Here is a 25,590-nt window from a genome sequence, read left to right on the forward strand (position 1 = left end):
TTAATAAAATATGGCTCAACTTAGCGGGAGTTAAGAATAAAATTAGAGCTTCGTGCTGATAACGTGTAATAAAATAAAAGTAATGCAGTAAAATGTAAATAAGAAGAGATAGAAAGAAGGGAGAAGTGTTTTCTTCTTTCACTTTGGTGTATTTTTCCATTGCAATTACATGGCCTTTTATAGGCATAAAAAGTAAAGATGATGGACATAAAATAGGAAATTTAATCTTTAAGTTATTCACAACATGGGCATCCAATGTAGCATCCAATGTAGTATCCAAAGTAGTATCCAATGTACAAACTATTCATAACATGCACGAAATTTAAGAAACATTTTTATATTTTTAATTTTTTTTTGTCTAAAGCAATTTTAAAAATATTCTATGATTATATATTATCTCATTGAGGAAGAGAAAAACAAGAGGAAGAAAGGGGTCGCTGAAGTATAATGTGAGTAATTTCATATAAAAATTGAGAACTTTTGCCGGAGTCTCATGAACTCTCAATACTCAAATAAAGAAAAACTCATTCCCCCACCACCAAAACCACCAGACATCACCCATGATAATGCCATGGTTAATGGCGTGGAAGACAAAGCGTCCTTTAAGGATATGCTGCTAGCCTCAAACCCAATGAACTTTACAAATTCCCTAACTTTATCCGAGGACCCAATGGAAGAAATCTTACCAGAAAAGGAAGAACAGGAGCATTTAATCGAGCTCAATATACGGGTCATTAAAGAAATAACACTAACCGAAGAAGAGAAACAAAGAATTTATGAACCTTGGAGGTTCTCACTAATAGTCAAGCTATTTGGCAAAAGAATTCGACATCATTACCTGAAAAAGAAGATCCAAGAACTGTGGCGACCAACAAAAAATTTCCCTCTAATTGATCTAGGGGACAAATACTACATCATAAAGTTTACAAAGAGAGAGAATATGGAGAAGGCTTTCACTCATGGTCCATGGTTTATAAATGGCCACTACTTGTCAATTACTAAATGGAGACCAAACTTTGTCGCAAATAAAGAAAAGTTGACAGTTTTGGCAGTTTGGATCCGTCTTCCACAATTGCCAACTGAGTTTTATGATGGGAAGCTCCTCGAGAAAATTGGGAATGCTATAGGTAGATTATTAAAAATTGATGTTTGCACCTCCACCGCTGTCAGAGGCCGCTATGCTAGGCTTTGTGTTGAGCTCCCACTGGAAACCCCCGTCCAACCGTATATCTATATTGGACAACACAAGCAATATATACATTATGATGGGGAGAAGTTTTTATGCAAGAACTGTGGGCGTCTGGGCCACATCCAATCCCAGTGTAACTTCATCCTCAAGGAAAAAATAGACAACAAAATGCAAGTCACGGATCAAGCCCAATCAGACAAGGAACAACCAGTCAAGCAATGGGAGGAAGAAAAAGAGGGGTGGACGACAGTCTCTTTTAACAAAAAAAAGAGACCGGAACCAAAAACAACAAAGACCAAGCTTCCTAAGTCAGTGGAAAATGACAACAACCCAGGTATCCTGGTAAAACTTTTCAATGCAACAACCGGTAAGTACTTAGACACAAAAGTCTTACATTACAAGTCCATAAATATGGTTAAAACTCAAGAGTCTCTCCTTGATAAAAGCTCTAAAACTCCAGCAATGGAGAATACCACCATCAAAACTCAAAAAAACTTTACTCTTTTGGAAGAAGAGCAAATGGTTTTGGGTGAAACCACTGTTTTTGACAAAAATAAATATTAAAAATACTAATCTCATTAATAAAGTTTTTTTAAATACTAATAATCCGTTGGAAGCTTCTTTGGACAGCATGGATATATCAAATTCACACGTGGCAATGGTGAACACTAAAGTTCCTAACGCCATGCAGGAAAACTACACAAAAAATATAATTAGTACTACTAATACCAACGAGGGACACTATAACCGTTAATTCTACCCAATCAAAGGACCAATATACCACTAATGACTCTATAACTCCAGTAGCTACTAATATAATGACTGTAATAGCTTGTGGTAATGAAGAGTTCGAGCATGCCATCCAAATGTCAACCCCTTCCACCCATTATGGACAAATGGCATCAGAACCCAAGAACCTAATCCATGCAAAATCTGAAAAGGATACTGCACAATATAATACGCCACTCCACACACTAGACATGCAAATTGATCTGCCAATCACTATCCCATCTCCCAACACTCCTACTGAAAATCAAAAAACCACGCCCAAAAATACTTCTATAAGAAACCTCGATCCCTCTCTGGAAAATGCCACGAATACCATCTACCTTGAGAAGAAGGCACAACCTAATCCAAATCTTGAGGCATCACAGAGCCCAGAATATGGAAAATCAACAATCTGCCCCACCCCAAGCAGTAGACCCACAAATAATCCTAATTCAACCACCTCAAAACCAGGATTACCAACCACTCTCGTGGATGAAATTGGGTCTGTTGGGCCATGCAGTGTCATTCAATGTCCAAATAAATGGACAGGAAGCCATTGTCATTCTCCACAACATTCATTATCTTGCTCAAATGATATCCGAAGGAATGAGACTCGCGATGAACAACTACTTGAACCAGGTATGGTTAAACAACATACTAAACCCATTGTCACCAACAATGAACCCTCACCTGTTGCATGCAATGATGCATCAATGGAATATGCCCCCACATTTCAACCCCATGCAACCACAGAACCCTCACCTAGACATGCCTTTCTTCCCCCAGAAACCCCCACACACTTGAATCCAATCTTTATGCCTTGGGAGAACCCTCCCCAGCCACAAATCCACCAAGAACCACCAGTAGAACAACAACCTCCTGTACTCCAACCAGAAAATGTGCAGGAGGCAGAAGGAGATAGGATCCAGAGGAGGAAATGGGAGACCCTTAGTTCCCAATAATGGAACAAATCTTGGAATTCTCAAGCATAAACGAGGTAAAAGTTTTTCTCTTCATGGAGATGCAAGAGAAGAGGCATGTACTTAGCTGTCCACTAGCACTGTACAAGTTCTCAATGGATATCAGGCCTTCCCAAGACCCAACGGTGGGCAATCGAGCCATGATTCTGGTCCCAACACTGAGGAGGAACCCTGTGTTCCAACAAGGAGCAAGGGAGAATGGGGAACCAACAAACCTACAACTGAACCTAGCCATGAATCATCCAACTAAATTCATAATATAGAACATTAGGGGTGGGAATAACGATGAGTTTAGAAGAAACTTCAGAGAGATGGTTGATACCCATAGGCCTTGCATGGTAACTCTACTGGAAACTAGGATGGCTAACCATGCACAAATGCTAGGTGAATTTGGTTTCACAGAAATGATTGAGGTTCCATCAGAAGGTCAAGCAGGAGGAATGGTTGTAATGTATAACCATAACATCGTCACTGTCCAGAATTTTGTGCGAAGGAATAAGGAAATTCATGCTACTATAGAGGTACTTCCTAATCGTCACTCCTGATTTTTTTCCTCTATATATACTAGCACTGATAAGAATAAAAGAAATAATATGTGGGAAAATCTATAAAGCATTTATAATTCCTACAAAGGACCTTGGATGGTAGGGAGAGACCTAAATGATATAATGGGAGCGAATGAAAATTTTGGGGGTAGACCGGTTAACAACAATAGGAGTAATTTTCTTTGGTCAAAAATTAATAACTGTAACCTTATTGATATTGGCTATAAGGGTTGTAAATATACTTGGTCAAATCATAGGAAGATAAATAGAGGTTTAATAATGGAAAGACTTGATAAAGTCTTAGCAAACGAGCAATGGCTTGATTTGTTCCCTAACTGCTCGATTATTCACCTTCCTAAAACATACTCTGACCATAATCCCTTGTTGGTAGAATTAATCCCTAGGAAAAATATCTTAGATTATAAACAACCCTTTAAATTGGAAACTTTTTGGTGTAGGCACCCAGATTTTCAAAATATAGTAAAAAGACATTGTGAAGGCAATGATTATTGCAAGGCTAGTGAAAGCTTTGTGACTAACATTAAAGCCTGGAAGAAAAATACGTTTGGGGACCTTAAAGCCAAAAAAAAAAAAAACCTTGCTAGACTTCAAGGAATCCAAAATTCAGTAAACTACACTAATAGTTTGTTTTTACAACAATTAGAGATCAACCTGAAAAAGGACTATAATGATATCCTTAGGATGGAGGATGATTACTGGAAACTGAGGGCTAGAGTATTATGGTTAAATGAAGGGGATGCTAATACAAAAAAAATTTCATATAATAGTCTCCAATAGAAAAAGAATTAACAAAATAACCTTCTTTAAGGACGAAGCAGGAAACTGGCTTAATGACATAGCAGAATTATAGCCCATGTTAGCAATTATTTTATGAATGCTTTTACTTCCTCACATACTAGCACCAATTGGGTTGATATTAAAAAATTACCCCCTAGTCATTATGATTATAACCTAGGTGCTCTTGATAACCCGTTAATGGATATTGAAATAAAGAGGACTATTTTCTCATTTAAACCTTTCAAGACCCCTGGACCTGACGACTTACACCCGTTCTTTTTTCAAAAATATTGGCATAACATTGGCCAATCAGTGATAAATTTTTGTCACAAAATTTTTGATACCCAATGTATCCCATCTGACATCAATAAAACCTATCGCTGCCTCATACCTAAGTTTCAAAATGCTAATAATGTCAAAAAATTTAGGCCTATTAGCCTATGCAATACTATTTACAAAACGATTACGAAAATTCTTGCAAATCACTTAAAGCCCTTCTTAGAACATATTATTAGTCCTTTTCAAATAAGCTTCATGAAGAATAGAAGAGCGTCTGACAATGCGATCATTATTCAAGAATTATTTTAAAAAAAGCCAGATGATTTTAAAAATTGATCTTGAAAAAGCATTCGATCGCCTAGAATGGTCCTTTATATACCGAACCCTTAGATATTTCAAATTCCCACCAAAATTTACTAAGCTGTTAATGAGCTGCATTACCACCAGCTCAATAGGGGTTCTAGTAAATGGGTCAATCACAAATTTCTTTGAACCCAGTAGGGGCATTAGACAAGGCGATCCCATATCTCCCTACATTTTTATACTTTGTATGGAAATGTTCTCTAGGTATATTAACCATCAATTGGATGTCAAAAATTGAAATCCAATTCAAATAGGCAGGAAAAGTCCTCTATTCTCCCACCTTTTTTTTTGCAGATGACTTAACTCTGATGGCTAAAGCAAACAATTCATCCTGCCAGGCAATTAAAATAGGTTTAGGATTATTCTACAACCTTTCAGGACAAAATATAAATACCACTAAGTCAAAAATTATCTTCTCCAACAATTGCCATCCAAACACCACTAAGGACATTGTCTCTACCTTTGGCTTAAAAAAAGCAATAATTTTTGCACCTATCTGGGTTTTTCAATCCTAACCAAAAACCCACGGCCTAGGGACTACATTTTTATCCTTGATAAAATGATAGCCAGGTTGGCTAATTGGAAAACTAGGTTTGTAAACATAGCTGGCAGAATGACCCTAGCAAATGTCTGTCTCAATACAATCCCAAAACACTATATGCAATACACACTCCTCCCCACAAAAATCCTAAAAAAATATTAACAAAATTCAAAGGGACTTTATTTGGGGCACTACATCTGAAAAGAAAAGACTTCACTTAGTAAAATGGTCTACTATTTGTCAACCTAAATCAAGTGGAGGACTAGGTATAAAAGATGCAAAAACAAAAAATAATAGCGTGTTATTAAGTCTAGCATGGAGACTTCTCTCAAATACTACGACTCCTTGGGTTAACCTAATTACCACAACGTATGGTTACAGAAAAGCCATCAAAAATCACTCTTTTATTTGGCAAAGCATTTTAAAGGGATGGAGTGTGTGTAATAAAGGAATTACCTGGTCACCTCATTTAAGAACCAATATGGATGTTTGGAACACAAACTGGATTCCTGAGGCTAAAAACTTGCGATGCCTAATTGAGGGACCTCTTGCAATTAATGACTTAAACATAAGACTCAGAGATATTCATGATGGTACAAATTGGAACTTTAATACTCTCTCAATAGACCTCCCGAAACTGTAAAGCACCAGATTTCTAAGGTTAGGATTCGAAAACCTGGGCCAAAATGGGATATCCCCATCTGGTCAATAGCTAATAAAGGCATCTTCACCACTAAATCTTGCTATAGTTTAATAGAGCCGTCAAAACCTAGCCCCATAGACTTTGACTGAATTTGGAAATAAAATTGTCCAAACAAAATAAATTTTTTTATGTGGCAATGCCTTCACAATAGACTTCCTTGTAGAGCCTATCTAGCTCACATCACCATAAACATTGATCCTGTGTGCCCCATTTGTAAAACGAAAGAGGAATCACTATTCCATATTTTTTTCAAATGTAAGGCAAGTAGTTTTTTCTGGGACAAAGTGGGATGACATCTTAGTTACAAAATAAATGATGTTCACTGGCTACTCCAAGTGAGACATTTAAACGTTAACATTCATAATGCTTTACTAGACTGGAACACCCTCTTCCTCTTTATTCTTTGGAATACCTGGATTAATAGAAACAACAATAACCAAAATAATACCTCCAACATCATTAATATAAATCTTATATTACAAAGAACCCTTGAATACAAGCTCCTAACTGACAATACAAACAACCCTTTAAAAAAGAGGCCTATACATGTAAGATGACATAAACTCCCTAAGGGTTGGTACAAGCTTAACATTGAAGCCAGCTATAACAAAAACCAACCAAGTGGCTTGGGAGGAGTATTCAGAAACACAAATGGTAGTTGGATAATAGGCTTCACAAAAGCCATTCATGCAAATGGAGCACTGGAATCAGAACTACTTACTCTACTTGAAGGACTCACAACTGCTCAAGAATGGAATCTATTTTCCCTCGAAGTAGAAACAGACTGTATACAGGTAATCCAATACATTAATGAAGGAAACTACATATTTAACGATATTGTAACTGCATGCAGATCGTTAATGCACCAGAAGAAGGACGTGATCCTCAGGCACAACTTCAGGCAGGGGAATGAAATAGCACACTAGATGGCAAAACAAAATGAGGCTCAGCCAACTAAAAGAAAGCTTTTTGTTCAACCGCCTCTTTTTGTGGAATCAACCTTGAAGAGGAACCAAGTGGAAGAAGTAGTTTTTGTTAAAAACTTAAGTAATGATGCTTGTAATAGTCTAGTACGCTACGGTAACAAATGTGTCCTATGTGACACTAACTATGGTTGTAACATTTTGAACCCTATCTAGCTATAATATAAGTTTTCTGTTTTCGCTCAAAAAAAAGAAGAAGAATAATGTGAGTCCAGGGGTGACAATTTGAGCCCAAACTCATCCAACTCGTGCAATTCGTTCAGAGATTAATGAGTTAGGCTATAAATATTTTAGTTCATGGGTCTATTTGGGAGAGCCCAAGTTAACTCATCATTTTATAGCTCATTCTGACCCATGAAGTAGCCCAAATACAACCTATGAGTCTCGCCCAAAATAAAAGGATCTCAATTCAACTTATCTAGAAATTTACTTAGTTGCCCATCATTAATTTTTGTATCTAAGTATAAAAATGAGAATCAAGGTATTTAAGTTTTAATGTAAATATGAATAATTTTGTAATTGAGTTTTGGTGAAATTTACTTGTTTAGAAATATCATAAAAGATATTTTTCAACTTATAAATTTTAAATACTAATTTGTTATTTAAGAAAATATATTTTGATTCTCAAAATGAGTAGTATTTATTTACCTTTTATACATATGTGTATAAAAGATAAAAGACTTTGTTTATGCAAGATGAACATGGTTTTAAAACATGGGTCAAGTTGACTAGGTTAGACTATGACCCATTATTTAGCCCATCTTAACCAACCCATCTTAAGCCAAGTTGGATTGGGTGATGACTCATTTATTGACCTAATCCATCTTGACCCACTCAAATTCAGCTCAACCCGCCCATTTGTCACCCCTAAATGTGACTAAAATTTTATTTTTACTTATATATCTTTTAAGCTTATTTACTTCAATATTGAAGTTTTAACTTGATTACAAGTTAAAATATAATTTACTATTTATATACAAAATAATACATTAGACTCCACTTTTACCCGGAGCAACTCAACACAATCGACCCCATGTGCTAATAAGTGCCTAGCCTAACCTCGGCGAAGTAGTGACAAGGTTAGGACCAGACTACCAAATAAACCTGTGCAGTTATATAATATACAACGGAAAATAAAATAGGAATAAACAAGTACAAATGGGAGGGGGTACATGCTGCGGGGTATATCAATATCAAAAGTAAATCAAGAAAAAAACATAAGGACAACTTAGAATTTACAACAAAACAATAAAGGACTTGTAACCAATCTATAAACACTTTATATCATCAATTGTTGCAGCGCGCAACCCGATCCCAACACATAACAACACTGTTGCGACGTGCAACCCGATCCATATCATTTATCACTATTGCGGCGTGCAACCCGATCTAATTATATCATTGTTGCGGCGTGCAACCCAATCCAAATGTATTATTGTTGCGGCGCGCAACCCGATCCACATATATAGTCAACAACAATCATAACAAGAGTCCCAGCAAGGGATCAATAATGAACTACACTATCCCGGCAAGGGAATCGACAGTATAAGTAACTACGTCCCGGCAAGGGAGAAATAGCTATAACCAAACTTGTTCCAACATCTAACTACTTCAGCTAACACCAATATTCAGTCTTAAGTAATTTCCACAAGAATATTCATAATCCTTGCTCAATATAGAGAATCATCTACTTAAGCATCCGTAGTATTATTTAAGAACACAATAAATTGCAATTTAAGACTCATGGTCATGCTCGACACCAACGTATAGATACTGGTCACCATGCCTATACGTCGTACTCAACAAGAAACAAGTAGCAAATAGGACACAACTCCTAATTCCTCAAGCTAAGGTTAGACCAAACACTTACCTCGTACTTCTACGGTCAACTCAAGCCTCAAACATCGCTTTTCCTTTTGAATTTGGCTCCAAATCAATTGTATCTAGACATAATCGACTTAATAACATCAATAAACGCTAAACAATCCAATTTTAATGCTTGATTATAGCTTTCACATCATTCTTCCCAAAAAGTCAAAAATTGACCCCGGACCCGCTTGGTCAAAACTCGAGGTTTGGATCAAAACCCGATCACCCATTAACCCACGATCCCAAATATATAATTAGTTCCAAAATTCGATCCCAAAACGAAGTCTAAATCACAATTATACAAAAAGCTCTAACTCTACTCAAATCCCTAATTTTCTACCCTTAAGAACATGATTTAAGCCTAGAAACCTAATGGGTGTTAATGGAAATTGAAGAAAATGAGTCTAATATTACATACCTATAAATTGGTAGTGAAATCCCCTTTCAAAAATCACCCAATTTGGAGTTTGAAAGAAGAAATTATGAAAATTTGATTAAATCCCGATTTGGCTTCTCTTTTAAAACCACTAGACAGGCCTTCATCACGTTCGCGATAGGCCTGTCGCGTTCGCGATGAATTAGGCCTAAGTGACCTTTGCGTTCGCAATATTGACTTACGTTCGCAGATCTTTGACCCCTCGAACCTTTGCATTCACGGGCTAGTGGCCGCGTTCGCATAGAACAAAATGTGAACCCCTCCCCTAGGCCTTTAACCTTACGCGTTCGCGAAGGGTATTCCCCCCTCAGCCTCGCGTTTGCGTCTTAGGCTTCGCGTTCGCGAAGAAGAAATCTGGCACCTGGGAGATTTGCCTTATGCGTTCACGAGTGGGACCACGCGAACGCGAAGAACAAAATCCCTGGGCACTCAACAGCCGAAAACCTGCAACTTTTTATGAGTTCAAAACTTTTGAAACCCATCCGAAACTCACCTGAGCCCTCGGGGCTCCAAACCAAACATACGTACCAACTCAAAAATATCATATGAACTTATCCGTGTGATCAAATCTCCAAAATAACCTCTTAAACAATAAATTTAGCATAGAAATCTAAGAAAAATCTCAAAACTTTCAAAGTAGGAAATTTTCACAACTACGGGTCCGAATCACCTCAAACGACTTCCGTTTCTTACCAAATTTCAGAGACTCATCTTATTTCACATATAAGACTTGTACCGGACTCCGAAACCAGAATATGGGCCCAGTAGCATCAAATTCTAAATACATTTCATTTCCAAAACTCATAGAAATTTCCAGAAAATAATTTTCTTTAAAAATTCATTTCTCGGGCTTGGGACCTCGGAATTCGATTCCGGGCATACGCCCAAGTCCCATATTTTTTCACAGACCTTCCAAGACCATCAAGTCACGGGTCCGGATCCGTTTACCCAAAATGTTGACCGAAGTCAACTTAAATGCATTTTTAGTCAAAATTTTAACATTTTCACAGATTTTCACATAATAACTTTTCGGCTATGCACCCAAACTGTGCATGCAAATCAAGGTGATGTCGAAAGAGGTTTTAAGGCCGCGAAACGTAGAATTCATTTTAAAAACAAGTGATAACCTTTTGGGTCATCACATTTTCCACCTCTAAAACAACCGTTCGTCCTCGAACGGACATAAGAAGAAAGTACCTGAGTCGGGGAAAAGATAGGGATAACGGCTCCGCATATCGGACTCGAACTCTCAGGTCGATGCCTCAGCAGGCTGACCTCTCCACTGAACACGAACAGAAGGAAAACTCTTCGATATCAACTGACAAACCTGTCGGTCTCGAATAGCTACCGGCTCTTCCTCATAAGACAAGTCCTTGTCCAACTGGAAAGTGCTAAAATCTAACATGTGGGATGGATTGCCGTGATACTTTTGAAGCATGGACATATAAAATACTGGATGCACAACTGATAAGCTCGGCGGCAATGCAAGTCTATAAGCTACCTCTCCCACTCGATCAAGAATTTCAAACGGGCCAATGAACCGGGCTAAGATTGCCCTTCTTCCCAAATCTCATCACGCCCTTCATAGGCGACACTCGAAGCAATACCCGCTCACCGACCATGAAAGTCAAATCTCGAACCTTGCGGTCGGCATAGCTCTTTTGCCTGGACTGAGCTGTACTAAGCCTATCCTGAATAATCCTAACCTTGTCCAAGGTATCCTGAACCAGATCCGTACCCAACAACTGAGCCTCCCCTGGCTCAAACCATCCAACCGGAGACCGACACCGCCTACCATATAAAGCCTCATAAGGAGCCATCTGAATACTCGACTGGTAGCTGTTGTTGTAGGAAAACTCTGCTAAAGGCAAAAACTAATCCCACGAGCCTCCAAAGTCAATGACACAAGCTCGAAGCATATCCTCCAAAATCTGAATAGTCCGCTCGGACTGCCCGTCTGTCTGAGGAAGAAATGTTGTGCTTAACTCAACCCGTGTGCCCAACTCTTGTTGAACCGCTCTCCAGAAATGTGAGGTAAATTGCGTACCTCGATCCGAAATGATAGACTCGGGCACACCATGAAGACGAACAATCTCCCGGATATAGATCTCAACTAACCTCTCGGAAGAATAGGAGACTGCCACATGAATGAAATGCGCTGACTTGGTCAGCCTATCAACAATAACCCACACTGCATCGAACTTCCTCTAAGTCTGTGGGAGTCCAACAACGAAGTCCATAGTGATCCGCTCCCACTTCCACTCAGGAATCTCAATCTTCTGGAACAAACCACCAGGCCTCTGATGCTCATACTTAACCTGCTGACAATTCAAATACCGAGACACATATGCAACGATATCCTTCTTCATTCTCCGCCACCAATAATGCTGCCGCAAATCCTGATACATCTTCGTGACACCCGGATGAATAGAGTACCGGGAGCTATAGGCCTCCTCTAAAATCAACTCTCGGAGTCCATCCACATTAGGCACACAAACTCGACCTTGCAATCTCAAAACTCCATCATCACCTAAGGTAACCTGCTTGGCACCTCTGTGCTGCACCTTGTCTCTAAGGACATACAAATGGGGATCATCATACTGTCGATCACAGATACGCTCCAATAAAGAAGAACGAGCGACCGTGCAAGCTAACCCACGATTGGGCTCAGAAACATCCAACCTCACGAACTGATTGGCCAAAGCCTGAACATCCAAAGCAAGCGGTCTCTCACCGATCGGAATATAAGCAAGACTGCCCATACTGGCTGACTTCCTACTCAAAGCATTGGCCACCACATTGGCTTTTTCTGGATGATATAAGATGGTGATATCATAGTCCTTTAACAACTCCAACCACCTTCTCTGCCTCAAATTCAACTCCTTTTGCTTGAACAAGTACTACAGACTCTTGTGATCTGTGAACACCTCACATGCCACGCCATACAGATAATACCTCCAAATCTTTAACGCGTGAACAATGACTGCTAACTTCAAATCATGAACTGGATAATTCTTCTCATGAATCTTCAACTACCGCAAAGCATAAGCAATGATCTTGCCATCCTACATCAACACCGCACCAAGCCCGACACAAGATGCATCATAATAAACTTTATATGAACCTGAACTTGTGGGCAAAACCAACATCGGTGCCGTAGTCAAGGCTATCTTGAGCTTCTAAAAGCTCGCCTCACACTCATCCGACCATCTGAACTGGGCACCCTTCTAGGTCAACCTGGTCACCGGGGTTGCGATAGATGAAAACCCCTCCACAAACCGATGATAGTAGCCTACCAATCCCAAGAAACTACGGATCTATATAGCAGATGCTGGTCTAGGCTAGTTCTTAACAGCCTCAATCTTCTTCGGATCAACCTGAATACTCCTTGCTGACACAACATGACCCAGGAATGCAACTGAACTCAACCAGAACTCACACTTCGAAAACTTAGCATACAACTGACTATCCCTTAAAGTTTGAAGAACCACTCTAAGATGTTGCTCGTGCTCCTCCCGGTTGCGGGAATATATCAAAATATCATCAATGAAAACTATCACGAATGAATCCAAGTGAGGCCTGAACACTCGGTTCATTAAATCCATAAAAGCTACTAGGGCATTTGTCAACCCGAATGACATTACCAAGAACTCATAATGCTAGTACCGAGTGCAGAAAGCTGTCTTAGGGACATCAGATGCCCTAATCCTCAACTGATGGTAGCCAGATCTCAAGTCAATCTTCGAAAATACCTTGGCACCCTAAAGCTGATAAAACAAATCAGCAATCCTCTGCAATGGATACTTATTCTTGATTGTAACCTTGTTTAACTACCGGTAATCAATACACATTCTCATCGATCCATCCTTCTTATTAACAAACAACACCGGCGCACCCTAAGGCGAAACACTAGGTCTAATGAAACCCTTCTCAAGCCAGTCTTGCAACTGCTCCTTCAACTCTTTCAACTCGGGCATGGTCATACGATACGACAGAATATAAATGGGCTGAGTGCCCGGAGCCAAATCAATGCAGAAATCAATATCCCTATTGGGTGGCATACCCCGCAGGTTTGAAGGAAATACCTTAGGGAACTCACGAACAACAAGCACAAAATCAATAGAAGGAACCTTGGCACTAGAATCACGAACATATGTCAAATAGGCCAAACACCCCTTCTCGACCATACGCCGAGCCTTCACATAAGAGATAATACTACAGATAGAATGACTAGGAGTCCTTCTCCACTCTAAACGAGGTAAACCCAGCAAGATTAAGGTCACAGTCTTGGCATGATAGTCCAAGATAGTGTGGTAAGGTGATAACCAGTCCATCCCTAATATGACATCGAAATCAACCATGTCCAGAAGCAACAAATCTACACGAGTCTCAAGACCCCCAATCACGACTATACAAGAACGATAGACTCGATCTACCACAATAGAATCACCCACCGGTGTAGACACATATATAGGGGTACTCAAGGAATCACTAGGCATGACCAGATACTGTGCAAACTAAGATGGCGCATAGGAGTATAGACCCTGGATCAAATAAAATCGAAGTATCTCGGCCACAAACCAGAACAGTACCTGTGATAACTGCATCGGAAGCCTCAACCTCAGGCCTGGCTGGAAGAGCATAACATCGGGGTTGGGCCCTACCACCCTGGACTACATCTCTGGGACGGCCTACAGTTGGCTGGCTTCCACCTCTAGCGGTCTGAGCTCCACCTTTAGCACCTCTACCTCCACCTCTAGCACCTCTACCCCTACCTCTAGCTTGCTGGACGGGCTGTGGAACACCTGGTGCCTGGACCATAGCACGGGAACCCTGCTGCTGCGATGAGTACCTACCAATCTCGGACAAGCCCTCCTAATATGACCATACTCACCACACTCAAAACATCCACATGAGTGTTGCAGCTGAGGAAACTGAGATTGACCCTGGTGACTTGAATGACCACCCCGAAAACTCTGGAGCGGCGGTGCACTGATAGGAGCTGGCAGTACACTGTAGGGCTGCTGATCAGAAGACTGCATATAAGAACCACGGCCACCTGAAGCACCGTAAGAGACCTAAAGTGCTGACTAAAAGGGCCTAGGAGGATGGCCTCTACCATACGAATCCCTGCCTCCAGATGAGACACTACTAAATCGGCCTCAATGATGAGGCCTCTTATCCGACCAATGACCACCTCCCTACGATAAAACTATCTCCACTCTCCTGGCCACATTGGCCGCCTCCTGGAAAGAAATATCACTTCCTATCTCCCTAGCCATCTGAAGACGAATCGGCTGAATAAGTCCATCAATGAACCTCCTCACCCTCTCTCTCTCTCTCTCGGTGGAAAGTATGATAAGAGCATGACAAGCTAAGTCGATGAATCTGGTCTTATACTGGGTAACAGTCATAGAACCCTACTGGAGATGCTCAAACTGCCTCTGATAGGCCTCTTTCTGAGTGATGGGGAGAAACTTCTCCAGAAATAGCTGAGTAAACTGCTCCTAAGTCAAAGCTGGCGATCCGGCTGGTCTAGCCAAACAATAGTCTCTCCACCAAGTCTTGGCGGATCCCGACAAGAGAAAAGTAGCATAATCGACCCCATTGATTTCTACTATCCCCATGTTCTTTAGAACCTAATGATAGCTGTCTAGATAATCCTGGGGATCCTCAGAAGATGCACCGCTGAAGGTAGTAGTGAAGAGCTTGGTGAACCCGTCCAATCTTCACAAAGCATTGGCAGACATAGCTGCTCCATCACCGCTCTGAGCTACCACACCCGGCTGAATTGCTCCAATTGGCTGAGCTGCTGGAGTCTGAAAGTAGGGAGCCATCTGCTCCGGAGTGCGAGCAGTAGGAGTCTGGATTCCTCCTCCAGCCTGAGAGACGACTGATGCTACAGGAAGCAAGCCTGCCCGGGTGACACTCTCTATAAGGCCCACTAGATGGACCAGAGCGTCCTGGAGTACTGGGGTAGCAATAAACCCCTCTAGGACCTGAGCTAGGCCTACCAGAACTGTTTGGGACGGAACCTCATCATCAAAGTCAACCTGAGGCTCCGCCACTAGTGCTGCTACTCTAGGCTAAGCTCTGCCCCTACCTCGGCCTCTAGCACGGCCTCGCCCTCTCCCTCTGCCCATCGTGGGAGCTACTGCTGGGGGATCGGGCTGCTGATCGGTGGATGAGGAAGCGCGTGTTCTCACCATCTGTGAAAGAACAAAGTAGAAATTCAATTAGCATTGAGAAATCAAACCGCACAACAAGAAAGAGTAAATGTGAAGTTTTTCCTAACTCTGTAGCCTCTGGGGATAAATACAGACGTCTCTGTACTGATCCCTCAAACTCTACTAAGTTTGTCCATGAATTATGAGACCTATGTAACCTAGAGCTCTGATACCAATTTGTCACGACCTGGATTTCCCACCCTCGGGAGTCGTGATAGCGCCTACTCGTGGAAGCTAGGCAAGCCGCGAAATAAAGAATCACTAACTCTTTCATTTTAGCCCCTTTTAACAATTTGAACTAACAGGCAATCAATATTGAATGTTAACGATTAATAGAACAAGCGGAAGACTTAAATTAATAAAATAACCAAAGCCAATACTACAATTCCAACATACGCCTCTACCCGGAATCTGGTGTCACAATATCACGGACTGTCTACGAGTACTACATACAAGTGTTTGAAAAAAAAATACAATCTGTCTCAGAAACAAGTGAAAACAGAACACATAATAAGATAGAAGAGAACGTCGGGCATGCGGACGCCTGCAGGACTACCTCGGGATCTCTAGCTGGATTGAACGCAGCCACTCAAATGCTATGGTCCAAGAGCTGCTCCGGAATCTGCACATAGTGCAGAGCGTAGCATCAACACAACCGACCTCATGTGCTGGTAAAAGCCTAGCCTAACCTCGGCAAATTAGTGACGAGGCTAGGACAGGACTACTAAATAAACCTGTGTAGTTATATAATATACAACGGAAAATAAAACAGGAATAAACAAGTAAAGATGGGAGGGGGTACATGCTGCGGGGGTATATCAATATCAAAAGTAAATCAAGAAAAAAACATAAGGACAACTTAGAATTTACAACAAAACAATGAGGGACTTGTAACCAATCTATAAACACTTTATATCATCAATTGTTGCGGCTCGCAACCCGATCCCAACACATAATAACACTGTTGCAACGTGCAACCCGATCCATATCATTTATCACTGTTGCGGCGTGCAACCCGATCTAATTATATCATTGTTGCGGCGTACAATCCAATCCACATATAATATTGTTGCGGCGTGCAATCCGATCCAAATGTATTATTATTTCGGCGTGGAACCCGATCCACATATACAGTCAACAACAATCATAACAAGAGGCCTAGCAAGGGATCAATACAGAACTACACTATCCCGGCAAGGGAATCGACAGTATAAGTAACTACGTCCCGGCAAGGGAGAAACAACTATAACCAAACTTGCTCCAACATCTAACTACCTCAGCTAACACCAATACTCAGTCTTAAGTAATTTCCACAAGAATATTCATAATCCTTGCTCAATACAGAGAATCATCTACTTAAGCATTCGTAGTATTATTTAAGAACACAATAAATTGCAATTTAAGACTCATAATCATGCTCGACACCAACGTATAGATATTCGTCACCATGCCTTTACGTTGTACTCAACAAGAAACAAGTAGCAAATAGGACACAACTCCTAATCCCTTAAGCTAAGGTTAGACCAAACACTTACCTCGAACTTCTACGGTCAACTCAAGCCTCAAATACCGCTTTTCCTTTTGAATTTGGCTCCAAATCAATTGTATCTAGACATAATCGACTTAATAACATCAATAAATGCTAAACAATCCAATTCTAATGCTTCATTATAGCTTTCCCATCATTCTTCCCCAAATTCAAAAATTGACCCCGGACCCGCTTGGTCAAAACTCGAGGTTCGGACCAAAACCCGATCACCCATTCACCCACGAGTCCGAATATATAATTAGTTCCAAAATTCTACCCCAAAACGAGGTCTAAATTACAATTATACAAAAAGCCCTAACTCTACCTAAATCCCTAATTTTCTACCCTTAAGAACATGAGTTAAGCCTAGAAACCTAATGGGTGTTAATGAAAATTGAAGAAAATGAGTCTAATATTACATACCTATGAATTGGTGGTGAAATCCCCTTTCACAAATCGCCCAATTTAGAGTTTGGAAGACGAAGTTATGAAATTTTGATTAAATCCCGATTTGGCTTCTGTTTTAAAACCACTGGGCAGGCCTTCATCGCGTTCGCAATAGGCCTGTCGCGTTCGCGGTGAATTAGGCCTAAGTGAACTTTCGCGTTCGCGATATTGGGCTCACGTTCGCAGAGCTTTGACCCCTCGAGCCTTCGCGTTCACAGGCCAGTGGCCACGTTCCCGTAGAACAAAATGTGAACCCCTCCCTCAGGCCTTTAACCTTACGCGTTCGCGAGTGCTTAGACGCGTTCGCGAAGGGTATTCTCCCCTCAGCCTCGCGTTTGCGTCTCAGGCTTCGCGTTCGCGAAGAAGAAATGTGGCACCTAGGAGATTTGCCTTACGCGTTCGCGAGTGGGACCACGCGAACGCGAAGAACAAAATCCCTGGGCACTGAACAGCCGAAAACCTGCAACTTTTATGAGTTCAAAACTTTTCGAAACCCATCCGAAACTCACCTGAGCCCTCGGGGCTCCAAACCAAACATATGTACTAACTCAAAAACATCATATGAACTTATCCGTGCGATCAAATCACCAAAATAACCTCTTAAACAACGAATTTAGCATAGAAATCTATGAAAAATCTCAAAACTTTTAAAGTAGGAAATTTTCACAACTACGGGTCCGAATCACCTCAAACGACTTCTGTTTCTTACCAAATTTCACATACTCATCTTATTTCACATATAAGACTTGTACCGAGCCGAAACCAGAATATGGGCCCGATACCATCAAATTCTAAATGTATTTCATTTCCAAAACTAATAGAATTTTTCAGAAAATAATTTTCTTTAAAAATTCATTTCTCGGGCTTGAGACCACGGAATTCGATTCTGGGCATACACCCAAGTCCCATATTTTTTCACGAACCCTCCGAGACCGTCAAGTCACGGGTCCGGGTCTGTTTACCTAAAATATTGACCGAAGTCAACTTAAATGCATTTTAAATCAAAATTTTAATATTTTCACAGATTTTCACATAATAGCTTTCCGGCTACGCGCTCGAATTGCGCACGCAAATCGAGAGAATATCGAAAGAGACTTTTAAGGTCTCGGAACGCAAAATTCATTTTCAAAACAAGTGATGACCCACAGAGAGATCTAAGACCTTTTAACAATTAATGTAATTTCTACCAAGAGTTGACAATTCATGCCAAACACATGTCGGAAGGAAAGAGATGACCAGCATTAGAAGTAGGAGACCAAAGTTACAAAATTGAGGTCTCTAGCACGAGAAATTGCCGATGATTGCAGAAAAATAAGGAAAGAGAAGAGGAGAAAAAAAGGAAAATGGTGTAACTAAATCCCTTGATTGAAGACACTAATAATGAATTGAGAGCCTTTTAAAGTGGAATGTATATATTTTGTAAACAAAATTTATTTAGATCGGGTAAACAACAAAACATGAATATTTTTGGTAATAAAGTTTCAAATAGTGTATAAGTATATAAAAATCCCCTTTAATAATATATAAGATATATAGATATTCTATTGTTCTCAATAATATTATTTGAAATTTAATGAATAAAATCTCTATTAAATTAGTGAGACTTATATAGGCATCGAATAAATTTTCAAGTTCTGTTTTTTTTTAATTATATTATCCAATATTAGTATATTGCATTATTAATGGAAACTTTTATTAGCATATTACTTTATTAAAAATTTTGTATGTTACTTTCTTTTTACAATTTAATAGAAGATATTTTTTTATTTTTTTATTCTATCATTCTCAATAATAATTTCTGAATAGGTAAACTTTTTATTTGTAAAAACAAAAAATATTTTTTAAAAAATAATTTAAAATTGGTAGTTTTTTATTTTTTGTAATTTTATTTTAAGATAATTTAAAGACTCATACTTGAAATTACTCTCCAATTTGAATGGACATTTTTTTTAAAAAAAATTTATTATAATTTTTTTTTAATTTATAGATATTTAAATTAAAAAATAATAACCAATAACTAATTATTAACTATCTATGCCATGTGGCTTTATTTTAGGCTACCACTTGGCTTAAGAAGAGAGTTTTTTCCTCTCCTTTTAATAATATATAGATTTAAAAACTCATACTTGACTATTCTCAAATTTGAATGGACGTTTTTTTTATTATAAAATATTTTATTTTATTAATTTATATATATTTAAATTCAAAAATAATAACCAATAATTAATTATTAACTAAAGAACTAATTATTAGCTATTTGTGCCATGTGTCTTTATTCTAGGCTGTCACTTGGCTTAAGAAGAGGGCTTTTTCCTCTCTTTATAATAATATATAGATACTGCTTCTGACTTTAACTTCAAGTATAGGAACTATAATCTCAGTTCTACAAGCATTGCTGGAATTTCTCCAGGTTAAACAAATCTAATATGATCAAAGAAGCTATCATATCATTTCAAAATAAAATTACAAAAAAGAAAAGCTTTGTCTAGTAGCGAAATATTAATACAAGGGGAATTTGATTTCCTAGATACTCAACTAAAATTAATTTTCAAAATACTCAATTACTGAAAAATATTGACAACGTTGTTCGCCAACATAAGATTTGAAGTTTCTCATCACCATCTCTGTAATGAATAATCATTGACAACCATTAAAAAGTTTCGAAACTTTGAATTCGAAAATTAACTTTTGTGAAATTGTTATTTGTTTGGATTGAGTGTTGTTGCAAATGACTGAAAATATCATCTGGAGTATATATCTCAATTTTGAGAGAATTTGATGAAAATTCGATGTGATTTTGGTTAAAACTTCATATTAAAACTTGAACAAGAAGACATAAACAAATTGTATATATTTTGTATGTCGTGTGTAGAAATGACATAAAAATATATACAACTAACATAATTATATAAATGATAATTTTTGGCCAGATTTTGTAAAAAAATATTTTTAAGTTATAGATAAATTATAAATTTTGACCGAATTTGTATATATTTTGTAAAAAAACTTTAGTTACCTTCCGTAAATAGGAAAACTTAGACAAAATTAAATAAATAAGTTCAAAATTTCATATATATATACAAAAGTCCCCAAGAGATTTTCAGGTGGATCGGATAATGGGATGGGATAATAAAATGGATGTTTTAAAATGTGTTTTGCCCTTCATGTGTTGATCTAGTGAGGGAGAAAGGCTAAATTTACTCTTTTATCGTTGGAGATTGTTTACATTTAACCTTCGTTATATTATTGAGCTAAACTCAATTTTGTCCTTAGTAAACTTATAAATAAATATCCCTAATGATAGTCCAACATATCCGAAATCTTTTCTCATTCAACCACCATTTCAGAAATCACATTGTAAAATTTCATAAATTTGATAGCTCCACTAATTTATGAGTTGTGAAAAAAAATTAATAAAAATATCCATGTAGAACTTATTTAGCAATATGCCAATCTTTTTTCTTTTTTCAAAACTTTCTGTTCTGCACTTTTCTCAAAACATTGTCGCAACAACTTTACGAGTGTCTAAGAAAAGAGAAAAATATTGTGCAATACACATAAATTGCTTCATTAGTACAAAAAAATATATATATAATAAAGAATAGTCATGGAATTTACCATGAAAACTATTAAAAGAAAAAGTGAGAAAGAATTAGTTCGAGTAATCTTTAAAAATGTAGAACAACTTTTAAATGGACTGTAGTGGCTTTTCGAATTTGATCCAGATGTCCGTTGAGCTCGTTTTCCAACTTTGCACACTCCTACGGAAAAATTCCTAGCTTGGGCTAGGGGTGTCTGGACTATAAACGGCTTGATGCTACGATATTTAGACGTGAAGAAACATAACCATGCCGAAGATCAAGGCTCCATTCTCTCTGAGTTGTCCTACTTTGAGATTGACTCTACATTCTTGCATATAGTAACTTCAAGTACCATGCTTCACAAATTTTATCCGTTGTTTTTTCCTTTTACAGAGTCGCGAATGAACTCAAAGGGTCCAAATATCAGATTGCAAAGTCATATAAGATGGATATATTGAAGTTTTAGAGAAACAAGGCCGCAAGCAAACTCTTTACAAGAAAAAAAAGAATTATGCAATAGATCATCATGCGAAGCCACTCCTTCAGCAACTATTGCACTTGATTTGTTGATATTCTTGGAGTTCATCATTGGTGGCTCCATGGTGATTGAAACTTTTTTTTCTCAAGAGAGATGATTCCTGACATATGGTACCTTCAATCAACACTTGCACAAGAAAAGCAACTATCATGCTTGAGGCCTAACAACAAGACACATGGTCAAGAGATCACCACAACTATTGAATGCAAGACACGTACATTGAGGATGATGTATTAAATGTGGAGACGTCATACAGACTTAAAAGAAGCATTCAAGATGAATCGGAACCAAACCTATTTACGATCATTTTCATAACTTAAACTTTTGTATAGGATAACATTTAATCCCTTTTGTCTCTGCATTGTTGTATGTATTAACTTTTGTAACATTGAAGCAATAAAATATATTTTTTACTTCAACGCTAATCGTCTTATTTTCCTCATTTATATATGCCTCTACATTTAGATGAGTTAATATGATAACCCCATAACACCAAACATTTTTTTAAAACTCGTGCGATTGAACTTAGAATGAAATTCTAAGCTGTTTACGTATCTCGGTGAAGAGGATCAAGTCATAACGTAGTTCAGAGGGATGCGTTTTTTTTTTGTTTTTTTATGTCCTAATTTTTACCTAGGCCGCCTCTCGCGAGGTTTTCAACCTAGCGGACCTTTTTGTTTTGTCTTGACTTTTGCCTAGGCCACCTCTTTCTAGGTTTTCAACCTAGTAGTCTTTACTCTTGGTCGTACACAATTTAGACTCATGCGGGCTAGGAGTATAGCAACGTGCATTTTAGACTCATGCATCAAGGAGCGTCATGACTTGCAGTTTAGGCTCGTACGTCAAGGAGCATATGTCACTTTTGTTACGCACCGCAATATTACGTCGATATTACATCCCACAATATTATATTACGATGATACTACGCTTCGTAGTATTAAATTATGACAATGTTGCACCCTGTAATATTGTACGCTGAATTTGTCATAAGGTAATTGACATTAGTCCAAGGAAAAAGATTATTTAGAGATTATAAGGATTATGCTATTATTAAATAAACGATGAGTAAATTCGTGATGGTGAGGGGGGGAAGCAAGTCAAAGAAAATAAATTTTTCGTCCAAGTTTGGCATATTGGGATAAAATACGGGTCGAGCGTTAATAACCGATATTTATGACTAGTGCCCTACAAGGTACTACATAACCATGATAGTGTCACGACCCTAAACCTAGACTCAATCGTGATGACGCCTCTCGTGAAAACAAGGTCAGCCGACACAAACCCTCAATTAAATTAACAAATAATAATACATAATTAAGCCATTAATAATGATAAATTCCATAATATAGTGAAAATATATCAACTACGGAAAACCAAACATAGCCCGACACCGGGGTGTCACTAGTCATGAGCATCTAACATAAGTCTAGGAATACGAAAAAGGGACTACACAGTCTATTACAAAATCCAGTACAAAGGAAAGAAATAATGATAAGAGGGAGATGCACCGGGCTGCGAACGCCAAGCAGCTACCTAGTGGACTCCGAAAATTTGCTGGAAGCTATCAACTCTCGCTAGCAAGACCTGAAACTCCTGAATCTGCACACAGGGTGTAGGGAGTAACGTGAGTACTCTAACTCAGTGAGTAATAACAATAAATGAAGACTGAGCGATAACAAAATCACGTAAAAACACAATAACATGCTATAAAGAGACAGTGTAAAACCAATGAAATGCAATAAAACAGTGCAATCTTATATAAAACACCTTAGTTCAGAATAAGCTTCTTTAAAACACATTTTTAACAGTTAAACAAGTAAATAAAAGGCAGCTAAGAAAGATAAACACATAAAATCCGTCCCTCGGGCACAATGTCAATAGAATCAGCCCCTCGGGAAATAACATGGGACAAACATTAGCCCCTCGGGCTATATCTCATATCACAATGAGTACCCGTGCTCACAAGGGGTGTATAGACTCCGGGAGGGACCCCTTACGGCCCAAGCACAATATCAAGCCATCTCGTGGCATAATCAATAGGCTCTTGGCCTCATATCAACAAGCCACCTCATGACGTACAATCTCAGGACCTCAACCTTATAATCATAAATCAGTGTATCACTGCTGCGGTATGCAGCCCGACCCAAAAGTATCCTTACAATACAGGCCATCGACCTTACTCAGTCAAAAATCTTCAAAAGCCACCCGGGCACAGTAAAATATGATGCTCAACCCAAAATATCATTTAAAGTATTAAAAACAGAGTAAACATGGTTGAGTTATGAAAATAGTATAATATGACATGACTGAGTATAGATATAAAGTCAAAACAGTGAGGAAATAGCAGTAAAAATCCCCTAAGGGTCCAAATAGTTGGCACGAGGCCTAAATATGGCATTCAACCTAAAACATGATGATAGCAAACAGTTTTCTACCAAATACACGGTAAAACAGTCATTCGGGATGGACTAAGTCACAATCCCCAACAGCGCACGACCGCACGCTAGTCATCTAGCGTGTGCGTCACCTCAATATAGCACAACGATGTGAAATCTGGGATTTCATACCCACAGAACAACATTTACAATCATTACTCACCTCAATCCGGTCCAAACTCTAGCCCGCGACGCCTTTGCCTCTCGAATCGGCCTCCACTCGCGTTGAATCTAGCCAAAATTAAAACAAAATATGCTAAGGGAACAAAGCCCACTCGAAAGAAATCAAATTACAACACAAATACCGGAATTGGCCAAACCCGACCCCCGGGCCCACATCTCGGATTCCGATAAAAATTACATCAATAGACTCCTTATCACTCTCCGAGTTCATTCATATCAAAATCACCAAAATCCAACCACAATGATCCCTTAAATCCCTAATTTTTGGTCTCCAATTACAAGCCCTAGTTCTTCAATATTAGGCTTAAATTCCATAATTAATTAGGTAGAAAACACATTAGAATTGAGTATAAAGTCCATAAATCTTACCTCCAAGTGTTCCCCCTTGATTCTCTCTTCAATTCCCTTCAAGAAGCTTCAAAATCTCCCAAAAATGGAGGAACTTAACCTCAAAATCACGGAAAGGAGCTTTTAAAACATTCTGCCCAGCACTTAAAATTCCTTAATCGCGATCGCGGGACCCTCATCGCGATCTCGAAGCACAAGCTTACCAGACTCCAAATTTACCCTACACAAACGTGATACACAACTTGCCCAACTCACACGATCGTGACTCAAGTTACGCGATCGCGAAGCACAACCTGAACTGCCCCCATCACAGCCCTGCGCGATCGCACAAAGCTCCATGCGATCGCAAAGCAACACCTCACAGACTCACGCGATCGCAACCAACACATATGACCGTGAAGGGAAACTCTGCCTCAGCCCCCAAACAAGCCTACTCGATCGCAACCCCTTATACGCGATCGCGAAGAACAAAAGGTCTGCAACAAACCTGAAGCAAAATCTACAACTTCTCAACATGAAATTTCATCCGTTTAACCACCCGAAACTCAACCGAGGCCCTCGGGACCTCAACCAAACATGCCAACATATCCTATAACCTCATTCAAACTTGTTCCAACTTTCGGAACGCTTAAAACAACATCAAAACATTAAATTTGCATCGGATTCAAGCCTAAGAATTCCAAAATCTTCTAAATTCCGTTTTCGATAAAAAAAGTCTATCAAATCACGTCCGAATGACCTGAAATTTTTCACACACATCACAAGTGACACAATAGACCTACTCCAACTTCCCGAATTCCATTCCGACCCCTATATCAAAATCATACCTATTAACCGGAAAACACCAAA

The 25,590-nt window shown here is 38.9% G+C and overlaps 2 protein-coding genes across 2 annotated transcripts; both read left to right on the forward strand.

Moving 5' to 3' along the window:
• The first annotated feature begins 571 nt into the window (after positions 1-571).
• LOC138870278 (uncharacterized) lies at positions 572-1,753 on the forward strand. Its single transcript, XM_070148074.1, has one exon. It carries the CDS (start codon positions 572-574, stop codon positions 1,751-1,753), a length of 1,182 nt encoding a protein of 393 aa, XP_070004175.1.
• A 254-nt stretch (positions 1,754-2,007) lies between these two features.
• On the forward strand, positions 2,008-2,919 carry LOC138870279 (uncharacterized). Its single transcript, XM_070148075.1, has one exon. It carries the CDS (start codon positions 2,008-2,010, stop codon positions 2,917-2,919), a length of 912 nt encoding a protein of 303 aa, XP_070004176.1.
• The last annotated feature ends 22,671 nt before the right edge of the window (positions 2,920-25,590 follow it).

The sequence above is a fragment of the Nicotiana sylvestris genome, chromosome 6 (genome assembly GCF_000393655.2).
Source record: "Nicotiana sylvestris chromosome 6, ASM39365v2, whole genome shotgun sequence".
NCBI classification, from domain to species: domain Eukaryota; kingdom Viridiplantae; phylum Streptophyta; class Magnoliopsida; order Solanales; family Solanaceae; genus Nicotiana; species Nicotiana sylvestris.